General features: G+C 31.4%; 1 protein-coding gene across 1 annotated transcript; it reads left to right on the forward strand.

Moving 5' to 3' along the window:
- Positions 1–177: 177 nt before the first annotated feature.
- On the forward strand, positions 178–8081 carry LOC134261264 (uncharacterized). Its single transcript, XM_062743714.1, has 8 exons — positions 178–364; positions 726–813; positions 2273–2505; positions 4945–5069; positions 5747–5928; positions 6390–6491; positions 6875–7532; positions 7755–8081. The coding sequence occupies exons 1-8, from the start codon at positions 232–234 to the stop codon at positions 7896–7898; spliced, it is 1665 nt and encodes a 554-aa protein (XP_062599698.1). The 5' UTR covers positions 178–231; the 3' UTR covers positions 7899–8081.
- The last annotated feature ends 4116 nt before the right edge of the window (positions 8082–12197 follow it).

A 12197-nucleotide genomic window follows, 5' to 3' on the forward strand; every position in this document is an offset into this window, starting at 1 on the left:
TTCGACCAGCTTGTAACGATTTCTGGATCCGTCAATGACTATACTAGTTATTAGTAATACAGTATTTCTCCTCTCTTTCGAAAGGTGGGTTACATATACATGTAACAGATTGACCCCCATTTGACCAAAATCATATATTATGACGTCACAATAAGTCATAGTTACTCAAGAGACATGGCGGCGAAAAATGTTTTTAAGAAAACTGTCAAAAAAGTTCAAGCAATAAGAATTATGGATAACGTAACAAGTTCTTCTTTGTTACATCTGATCCATAAACACCCAGAGAGGCGCACGCGGAGGGAAATCGATTTTTTCCTACCTGCTTTTATGATGAAAACAGACTGTTTGCGAGATGTGGAAAGAGGTTTGGATTTCTTTTTATTTTAATAAATGAAAAATTATTCTATCTAATTAATAAAATTTTTAATAATTTCGCCAAGAATCTAATTACATGTGTATGTATCTATTGCTGTAGCATTTTGTATACATTACTTCTTTGTGAATTTGATTTTTTTTTTTAATAAATATTTTATTCCTTTATTTAATACGATATTTTTTTTTCAGACTGTTTTTATTCAGTAACAATTTAACAATGTTATAGCTCATCAAAATATTTTTCCTCTCACTATTATATGTTGTAGATTATTTAATAAGTATCATTCCATAAGTTTAGATGTATTTATTTAAACTTAATATTTATTTATTTTACTTAATTTTATATTCAGACGTAGCAGCAGAGATTCTGAAATACAGTGAACATTTACACGTTAACAAAGGAACTGTTATCGTTACCCAGGGAGAAGAGGGAAGCAAGTGAGTGATATCATGGATTACATTTAAGGGATTCTAAATGGGTCCGTGTAACACTTAACAATTCAAATTTCTAAAAATGATTTTGAGTTTTAGAATGTTCATATATTAGTTCAAATTTCGAAATTTCAAAAACTCAAACTGATTTCGCATATTGAAATTTAATATTTTAGTTTAAAAATCTAAAATTTCAAATTTCCAAACAGGTTTTAGAATTTTAATATTTTAGATTTTTTACATTAAATGTTCAAAATTCAAATTTCCGAAAACGATTTTTGGAATTTAAACTTTTGAGTTTTTAGTTTACCGTTTGTTATTAGAGAGTTTAGACTTAACAATCTAAACTTTGGTAATATCTTTCGTCTTTTGATTACTTGAAATTAGCTTCAAACTTCTAAAATCCAACTTTGAAACGTTTAAGATTTTAGAAATTTGGAATTTTGATTCAAATGTTCTTATTTCAAATAACCTTAACACTTTGAGTTTTTAGAACTTTACTTTAAATATCCAAAATTTAAACCAGGTATGGAATTTGATATTTTGGATATTTGAAGTAATTAAACTTCTTAAAACTCAAATTTACAAATCTGTTTTGGTTATTTAAAAGTTGAGTTTTTGAAACAAAATTCTAAATTTCTAAAAATCTAAAACGTTTGAAAGTTGGAAATTTGAAGTAAATCTTAAATAATCAAAAGACGAAATGTTATCGAATTTTAGATTGTTAAGCGTAAACTTTCGAAAGAAACGGTAGATTAAAACCTCAAAAGTTTAAAATACCAAAAAAACTTTTTTTGGATATTTGAATTTTGAATATTTAAGGTAAAAATCTAAAAACTTAAAATTCTAAAACCTGTTTGGAAATTTGAAATTTTAGATTTTTGAACTAAAACATTGAATTTCAATGTACCAAATCAGTTTGACTTTTTGAAAGTTAGAAATTTGAACTAATATATTAACATTCCAAAACTCCAAATCATTTTAGAAATTTGAATTGTTAAGTGTTACACGGACCTAAATGGTAGGTTTCTCCTTAAACCCTTCCACTGCTGGTTTTTCCCAAAACGAGGTGAAAATGCAGTGGCGAGGGTGGAAACAAGTCTTCTGAAATGAATATACAAAGCAGTCACGTAGAAGAAGCAATTTCAGTTGGGAGTGGGGGGGGGCATATCTTTTCAGTTGGGGCAACTATCAGCCACAAAATTCCTTGACAAGCAAAAAAAAAAAAAAAATCATCATACGTTTTCATTGAAGGGGCGCGAGTATGTAGTTGCTATGTTTTCTATAGTATACAGTACTATATATTGGCAAAATTATTGAGGAGGCACGCCCCAGTGTCCCCGCTTCCTACAGTCAATGCAAACTGATAAATGCATCAGAAAACAGTTACTTATAATTACTGTCATCGTGAAATTAAATTATTATATAAGATATTTATACTTTATAAATAATTATCATACTTCAGGTTCTACGTTGTAATAAAAGGTTCCGTTAGTGTATATGTCAAAGAAAAGAACTTGAAAGGGAGGAAAAGGAAATCTATTGTAGTAGAATTACCCAGCATACATAGTACAGCCAGCACTGATATTCTCAAAAAGGATCCTCATAGCTGTCATAGCCGAAGTCACGCGAAAGACGAGAACAACGACCGGGCGGATCCAATGGAAGAATTGTATGGACCCAAAGTCAACGTCTTATGTAAGCTCCATAAAATATCACAATATACACGTCTTATTTAAGCTCAACTGAATTATCACAATACACTTCTTATAAAGCTTCAATTAAATTATACGTGTCTTATTTAAGCTCCTATCAAATTATACATATGGATATGGAGATAACGAACAGTATCAAAGTCCATAAAACAATACAGAATAGGAGCAGAGCAAACACGGACCTCCGAAATATCAAAGGTGGGATTAGGTGCCATGGAGGAGTAAGCATCCCAAATAAATCATATCACAATTCATGTACATCAAAGTCCTGGTTACATAAAACAATACAGAATAAAAAAGTATAAGAACAGTTACTACAATTATATTCATTGTTACTTTTTGATTAACCAACAAACTAAGACAATTATTGACAGATCTGACTAACGTACTAGTATAGTGTCTTCTAACTGGACTTGAAGTTGTTTGATATAATAGATTATTAAAAATCAGATAAATAAATTAAATCTATTTTTTCGTATGTAGCCAACATCAATGTGTGTGATCATTTTAGGAATGATTATCAATATAATATGTATAATACATGTACATGTATATGCCGTAATCCCTTGGGAAATAAAAAAAATTATATCACAACATAAACATGTACACGTCTTACCTGTAAGTCCTGTTTCAAAAAGGCAAGGGGTCTTAGGCCCCCAGCGGGTCCAGGGCATAACATCATGGATTTTTAGGGTTTTATACATCAGAAAATTACCTTAAAATGTTTAATTTTTACAATCATAGTTTTACCAAAAATTTACAAAAAAATTGCCGAGTTTTGACGATACACTTACAACTCCAAAATTCTTTTTTAAAAGCATTTCATGTTATCCTGAAATAAGACAAAACATTTTCAACAAACAATAAGAAATCACAAACCTTGAATTTGTGACAGGATATCTGATAACAGTAATGCATGCAGTGTGAAAGTGTCAGAATGCAAAGTAACTGGATCTTGAAGTTGTTTGATATAATAGACACACTGTTTATTTTAAAAATCAGTTATTTTCAAAATAAATTAATTACAATCGCAAAACTGTTTTGAATTTTTGACGAAAGAGTGAAAGGCAGGAAAACATTTATGAAAATTCAATGTTCTACATAGCATGCTATAAAATTTATTTTGTGTGTATTAATCATATTTTATGAATTATATATGAATTTATCTGACCGCTTTATCCACACACCAAAAAATATTCTCCATTTGTTACATGTTAAAAATTTGATTGGTTTGAAATAATAGTACAAGTTTGCAGTTAATTATAAGGGGAATACGAAAATAAAACAGATTAAATTATTTGGCTTACTTGCATTTACTTTGAATTGACACAACTTAACAATTCGCCCTTGAAATTCTAAAATGATTTTTTAAAACGGTATGTACTCTGTATCAAAGATAGAAGCTTAATATATTACCGGTATTTTAATATATCTAGTACGTAGAGGTAAACACGTTTTTTTTAATATAACCTATTTTAAACTTTATGCATGTTTTTCTTTCTTTTTTATCATTATTTCTTGTTATTATTATTTTTTTTTTGTGAAAAATCTGTGTATTCATTTGCGATTTTGCGTAAAGGGCGCTACGCCACTGCCATATCACTGTGCCAAAATGCTTCGTGTGCATAGGCGTCGGAACCGGGGGGATAGGGGGCTTAGCCCCCCCCCCCCACACACACACACCTTTTTGGCAAAAATAGACATTATATAGGCATTGAAAATTGGGATTTACCTTATTTTGTTGGTTTAGCCCCCCCCCCCCCCTTTTCGATTATCCTCTCCCCACTTTCAATTTGCTTCCAACGCCCATGGTGTGTTGGAATACTAATTATGCGCCCGGATCGATAGATCGCAGGCGTATATTGTTTTTGTCCTGTCTGACTGTCTGTTTGTTTGTTTGTCCGCAAACTTTAACCTTCGCCATAACTTTTGAATCATGAAAGATAGAAACTTCATATTTGATATGCTTACTCCATTAGTTAATGACACCAAGGTCAATGACCTTCTGACCTTGAGTGTGACCTACATGCTAAAAATATCTTTTTGTCTGAAAACTTTAACCTTCCCCATAACTTTTGAACCATGAAAGATAGAGACTTCATTTTTGATATGCAAACTCTACTAATGAAACTCTTTCAAAAGACACAAAGTTCAATGACCCTGTGACCTTGACTGTTACCTATATGCTAAATATAGCTTTTTTGAACCTTCATCATAACTTTTATACCATGAAAGATTGAGACTTCTTATTTGGTGTGCATACTTTACTAATTAAGTACTTTCAAATGACACCAAGGTCAATGACCTTGTGACCTTGACTGTTACCTATATGTTAAAAATAGCTTCATCGAATTTTGTTGCCGCCGGACGCATAGTGTTTCAAAAACACATCTTGTTGAAAACTGTTTCAATACCTTCACAGTACCAGGACACTCGTTTGGTGAGTTAGCCCTGCTGGGGAACATTGTACGGAACGCTACCATCATCGCAGAGGAGGCGGTAGATCTTCTGGTCATTGACAGGGAGCTCTTTGAAACAACTATTTCGGTAAATTACAATTTTTTTCCTGATTATTCTTATTCTTTAAATTTGATATTTTAGGTTGCTTTGTTTTTGTTTGTTAATTATATTTAATTAAAGAGGCTGGGAGGTGGGCAGCCATTTTCAGACTATTTTGATCTCATTTAAAAGAAGAACTCCATATAAAGATATACGAAAATTATCAAATTTTAAAACTAAAATGTGTGAATTTTTTCTTTGCCAAATGATAGTTGACAGCTTAAGATACCGTATCTAAAAAAAAATAAGTTAAATATGGTGGTTAATTTTTGGTTAATTTGTTGACCCCCCAGCCTCCGTAAAGATATACGTACATATAATAGTGGTAAAATGAATGGAAAAAGATAAATGTCTAACTACTATGTGATCTGGCCTCTTTTAAAAACTTGATCGTACTCAGAACAAGCTGTTGAGTAGCTAATAAATTGGGAGACAAGATCACCACAAGCAGGTGATAGTGGAACATTACTACATTATACGTGGAAGTTTCATAGGATAGTTAAGGTTGTAAAAGCTCGTTTGTCATAGTTACATATACAGTTTAGTTGTTATAGTTTGCATCTTTAAGTCAGTAAAAAACTAAATATTCACTGCATCCATCGATACAAAATTAGAAAATGTATATGTTAAACACAAAATATAGCAAAGATGTTAAAAATTCCCAGGCACATCAATCCAAAGAGTTAGATGCCAAGAGACTGTTTGTAAGGACCCATCCGTTCTTTGCAAAATGGTCGCACGTCCACCAGGAGCATTTAGTGGCTGCTCTGAAAAGGCGGATTGTTTACCCAGGCCAATGTGCCTTCCGACAAGGATCTGAGGTCAAAGGTCTTCATTTTCTCGTCACGTATGTGAAATTTTTATTATTTTTAATTCTTTAAAGATTGTTTGTAAATTTTCAATTCTAGGATATCCATTTGTTTGTGCAGTGCAATATATGGAGATAACGAACAGTATTCAAGCTCAATAGTTCAATATACATGTACAATATGAAATATGAGCAGAGCAAACACAGACCTCCGAAACATTAGAGGTGGGATCAGGTGCCGTGGAGGAGGGAGCATTCCCTGCTGACGGGTCACATCCGCCTTGTGCTCTTTGTCATAATCGGGAGATAACGGAAAAATTCGTCGTCAATTCAGAGTGTAAATGATGGACTAACAATTAGTATGAAAAACGTCAGTCAGCATTTGACTCAATGATAAATTGTATTTGCTGACAAGGTCATTGTATCGACCAAAGAACTTACGAAATGATGACTATAAATTATTATTCTAGAAATGTTTCTTTTTGTTTTATATCTTACAGAGGAAAAGCTCGATTATCCGTCATTCCAGACTTACATAAAAAGCAATACCCGGAACTTTTCCATGCGGCAGAGATGAGCAAGAAACATCCAATTGATTTCGAGTAAAAAAAATAGTCAATAATTAGAATCTTTTGTAAATTATAATTTTTAAGAACGTACATGTATAGATATTTAGTTTCCTCACAAAAAATTTCTCCTGGAAAAGATACCACAGGATGATATTTCTTATAATATCTATGGCCTATATCACAGATACTTTTATTTAAAAACACATTGAAAACAATTTAGAAATCACAAGAGAATGACAAATACGCATACTTTTTTATAAATACCAAGGGATACAAAAGATTTATTTGAGGAAGGTGTCGTCTGACCTTTAATTACATTTAAAAAAAAAAGAAAATGAGTCAATGTATGCTAGCATTTAATTTAAGATATAAATTGCTTAAAATATGTTTGAAATATAGCCCTTTTCTTTATGTAGACACCAAGTGGCAAAGAATTCAAATCTACCCAGCATTCAAAGGAACCAAAATAAACACATGGCGGAACTAGCGTCCATCAAAAGAACAGACGGTTACGCAGCCGCAGAACGCTTCGTTGCAAGTCGTAAAGTAGAGCTGTGCCACATTGAAGGAGGGGACATAATCCACGATCTCGAGATCATACTGAACCTTCCAAAGTCCTTATTTCGCGTTTTCTGTTCGACTGAGTGCGAGATTTACTCAATAAGTACAAATCAAATTGATCGTCTTATCACTAAACGACACGCTAATGTCCTGACTTTACTCAAAACCCGCGCAGAAGCCAAGCTTGCAGCTCGAGTATCATCCATTCCAGGAAAGAAAATCGATATTCTTCCGCTCCTGCTATTGCAGTTGAGATTCGTTCGAATTTTCAAGGAAAAAGACTCGGAAAAACACGAGGAGTCCGCAACCATTCACAGAATGCCATTGTCTGAGTGCCTGAACATTAGTGGATATGAATACCAGGAGTACAGTCCGAACGAAGGAGTGGTAGAGCCTATAGTTCATAGGTCAGATGTTCCTAAATACGTTCTAGAAGGACCGGATTACTACCGGAAGTTGATGCGAAAGCGACAACAGGAAAGAGTGGAGCTGAGAAAACGATACCCGAATCAGGTAAATCAAAATCCAAAGCAACAAAAATTAAATAAATAAATTTCAAATAATTTTGAATACATAGTAAAGCTTTTTCAAAGTCACGGAAAAGACAAAAATAATTGAAGGTTTGAAGTTAAATGATACATATTTTTGTGACATTTTAGTTGCAGTGTACGAATGCTATAATCATACATACATGTACTTGAATATATTGTTATACCTTTAAAATATATATTCTAGATAACTGAATGTAAGTCGATCAGCAACGAAATGAAAGTCATGATTCTGAATAGCGTCAAGCAGCGTCACCTAGTGGAGAAAATCATGAAGCGATATTCTCTGGGGTGGACGATGGAAGGGCCCTGGGTGACGCGATGGAAGTGATTAATCAAGATGACGCAACGAAAGTTACGCCTTGAGTATAATGGTTACATTAAATGCACCATACTAGAAGATAATATACTGAATAGTAATGCCTCATCTTGCCGCAATGCGATAAATGTACTAGGTATATAAAATATATGATATAGAAATTAATGATAAACAAATAAAGAAATCTGACATATATATATAGATATTTGTTTCTTTGTTTTTGCACAGGAGTTCGCAAACCTATTAATTTTACCGAAAATTTCCGCATATTATAAAAACGTAAAGGTATACGTAGTAAAGAAGACATATTTTTTAAAATTCAATGAAAATGTCGGTAAAATGATAGTTAGCTAGGCGAACTTCTGTGGTTTTTGCTTTGGATGCATCTTCTGTATTTATGCGGAATCACTTATTTGCAATCTTTATACATGTATATGATGTTCTTTTTTATGTCCTGATAAAGATTGATCATTTATTATTTACCGTAAAGTTTAATAAAGTATGGAAGCAATGAATGTTGCGAACAATTATTAATAAATATTTTTTTTTAGAAATAAGTGATATTTTATTCATGTTAACAAGAAAGTGGTCCAATCTTGTAAATCCAATATATTTCAAGTTGAAGTCTACACATTGTGTACACAGCTTTCACACTTTATAAAAATTTAAAGTGCCTACGAGTATATATTGAACATCTTATTTCTTAAGAATACTTAAACTACTAGCAAATTTGTCCTTTTTTAAGGAAAAGTAAGTATATCAGATTTAACATTATAGGCAGATTAGGAATTTCTAATTACTGCATTACTGCAAAAACATACATGTAATGACCAAAAAAAGGATAATCATTGCTTTGACATGAAATAATAAATAGATCTGGCACGCCATATTCACAAAATGAGCTAAATTAGTTTCACAGTCGATAAGCTATGTTTAACGGTTGTAAACCATTGTTTACGGACTGTAAACTATTTTGTACATCTGTAAACCATAGTTAACGCGATAATCTATGTTTCAGAACCGTAAACTATATATAATTAACACTGAAAACAATCATTTGCGATTGCAAAACATAGATTATTGTGAATTTGATTACAACTCAACTATAGTTAACAATCTGATAAATATAATTTCACGATTTGTGATACTAATTATACTATTTAAATATAATTTACAGACGTGAATCTATGTTTACCAACAAATTCTATTGTTAACGTTTTATTACAGACAGATGAAATTAGATTAACATTCGTAAAGTATAGTTAACAACCGTTAATAGTTTTACAGATGAAAACTATAGTTAACGGATTGTTAAGGTAGGATTCGTCTCTGGTTTCTGACTAGATGAAACATTCAAAGTACTGTAGATCACTAAATTTTCGCGACACCTTATTTTCGCGAGATTGTCATGGACTCTTTGTAAGCGAGACATAATTTTCACGAATAGTTGTTATTCCTCTATATAATAGTAAGGAATATTTTATACGCGAGAATTTAATTTTCGCGAATGCATTGTCTCGCATAATTACGCGAAAATAGAGTTCTCGCGAATAAAAAGTGATTTACAGTATATTTGCTTATATGTCTTATATATTGAGGTGTAAATAATTTAAAAGACCATATTTTTCTTTCCTCATCACAATTGTACAACTTTAAATAGAAATGGTAAACTGCGTTTGAAAACTAGCAGGGACTATATTTTTGACGGAGTGGTGGCGTATGAAAATATCTTCTTTTCTGCCTCTGAAAATTATAATAGAACAACGAATTTAGTTATAATTTTTACACAATCGAAGACTTGGAGAAATTTTCAAATGTTAGTTAGATTAATAATGAGGGACTAAACTTTCAAAATATATCAAATAAATATGATTTTTCAAACAAACTAGAACCTTATTCGCTTTTAAACGCTTCCTATTACGGTGCAGATATGAGCCAAAAATCCATAAAAAGTATTTTTTTCTCTCAGTAAACGATCAAAACTTTTTGTTTTTGTATCATTTTGTACATTTATAAGACAACTTTATTATATGTGAAAATAAGAAAAAGTTAAATATTAATTATGAAAATAACTAATATATTTAAGAAAAACAGAGAAAATTCGGATTAGCCAATATCCAGTTAACTTAAATTATTTATGTAAATTTGGTAATATCATGCTATAGTTCCGATATAGTAATATGTTTTTATGCAAAAAGAACAATCATTAAACTTTTGAAATAGAAGTAGGTATCACAGTTGGCAACAGTTATTTTTTATTCTTAATGTCAAGGAAAAAGAAATGACCTTGACCTGACCTTGCCTCTAATATAAAACGGTCAAATTTAATTTCACTGATACTATCACTTACTGATATTGTCTTCTTATTCTGTGAAAATTTCATTAATTTTTAAACATTAGAAATATGAGAAGAATCCTACCTTAACTATAGTTCACGGTTTGTAAAAAATATAAACCTAGTTTATTGTGAAACGCTCATTTTTGTGAAACTGGCGTGCTATTATTAGACATTTCCAAAAGAAAATCGAATTCGCAGAAATTCTGATTTAATTTCCTGTTTCTATTGTTGATGTTCCAAACTGAAATGGGTACCAGCTGATGAAGATACGAACATGAAAAAATATACATTTTTAAAATAATCATGCCAAAGTAAAATGGATTTTTTTTTTGTTTTTGTTCTATTTGCTTCTTCTTGTAAAGGTGGGTTTTTTGTTGATGTCGTTGTTTTTCGATCACAAAAAAAATTTTGATTCATATTAGTCCACAATTCAAACAAGACGTGAAAACATTTCTAGTAAAGTTGCTTTTCTTTTTAGAATTTAAAAATGCCCCACTATCACCCACCAACCCACAGTTAATTGAATAAAACTCTACCGGTAGTATATATTTATGATAAACACTATTACAATTACTAAACTTGAGCAAAACTTAGGTCAAAAATATTATTTCATTAAACGAATAACAGTCATTAGACTACATTTTCTTTTCATTTCATGTCAAATATAAATGAAAAATTTGAATTTCAAATAATCATCAAAAATTTGAATTTCAATTGTCGAGATACATGACATATTTAAGAGCTCCAAACTTTTGTTATTAAACAAATAACAGTTATTAGACTACATTTGCTTTTCATTTCATGTTAAATATATATGGATTCTCCATTTTATGGTAAGATTACTAAAGAAAACCAGAACATTAATACATGTATACCATAACAAATAAATGAAGGATATGGAGATAACGAAGAGTATTCAATATCAAGGTCGATAAAACAATACAAAATAGAAGCAGAGCAAACACGGACCTCCAAAACATCAGAGTTGGGATCAGGTGCCATGGAGGAGTGAGCATTCCCTGTTGACCGGTCACACCTGCCGTGTGGTCCCTGTCATTATCGGGAAACAACGGGAAAATCCGTCGTTAATTCAGTGTATAAATAATGAACAAATAATTAGTATGAAAAACATCAGTCGGCATTTGACTCGATGAAAAATTTTATTCATTGGCTTTGACTGGTTACCCACACCCCCACTGATTTAATACATTAACTACTAATATATCGCATATGAAAATTCATTCATTTAAGGGAAAATGCTCCTAGTTTCAGCTTAAAAATTTCAAATTTATTTTACTTTTTTTTCATGTTTACAAATATATAACTAAGATATTTCTAATGATCATCAAAAATTTGAAAAATACTGTGAAAAAATAAAGAATGAAGACAGTGGAAGGCAATTGACTGTAACTTTACTAAAAAATGGAAGCTACATGATAGATATCGATGCAGATTGCATTGAAAGTACGGTACACACAAGAAACAAAGTGCAAAGAATGCTTCAAGGTGATGAATTTCAGTTATCGAGATACAAGACAGATTTAGAAATTGTTCAGTTTTGTATCTCCTTTGTAAAACAAAAATGATGTTCAAATTTTTTCTGATCATTAGAATTGCCTTCGTTAGGAATTGTAAACATTAAATTTGCATGATTTTTTTTTAAAAATTCAGTTGAAACTATGTACACGTCCGTGTAAAGTGTGTAGATTTTTTTAATGAAATCTTCACACGATCCAATGCAAACTGATTTAATCTTCCCCTTTTTACACGTTTTTGCATCCTTCATCAATTATCACCCATTTAAAGGGAAGTTTGGTACGTCATTTAAACAGTTTAGAAACCATCTAACCCCAAACAATTTGCAAAAACTTTGCAAAAAGTTACAGACAAACCACAGGCAGACGAACAGATGGACGACTGATGATAAAAAAAAATCCAACTTGAGCTACCAGCTCAAGTAAAAATCAAAAATG

This window comes from Saccostrea cucullata, unplaced genomic scaffold, assembly GCF_032062105.1.
Source record: "Saccostrea cucullata isolate Sc308-1 unplaced genomic scaffold, CSIRO_AGI_Scuc_v1 ctg356, whole genome shotgun sequence".
In the NCBI taxonomy this organism is placed as follows: domain Eukaryota; kingdom Metazoa; phylum Mollusca; class Bivalvia; order Ostreida; family Ostreidae; genus Saccostrea; species Saccostrea cuccullata.

What these genes read in the sequence shown, in the direction of transcription:
- LOC134261264 (XM_062743714.1), top strand. Translation starts at nt 232, where the DNA reads ATGGATAACGTAACAAGTTCTTCTTTGTTACATCTGATCCATAAACAC. An exon ending in TTTGCGAGATGTGGAAAGAG is followed by an intron (nt 365 to 725) that starts GTTTGGATTTCT and finishes TTTTATATTCAG; the next exon opens with ACGTAGCAGCAGAGATTCTG. An exon ending in TCTTTGAAACAACTATTTCG is followed by an intron (nt 5,070 to 5,746) that starts GTAAATTACAAT and finishes AAAAATTCCCAG; the next exon opens with GCACATCAATCCAAAGAGTT.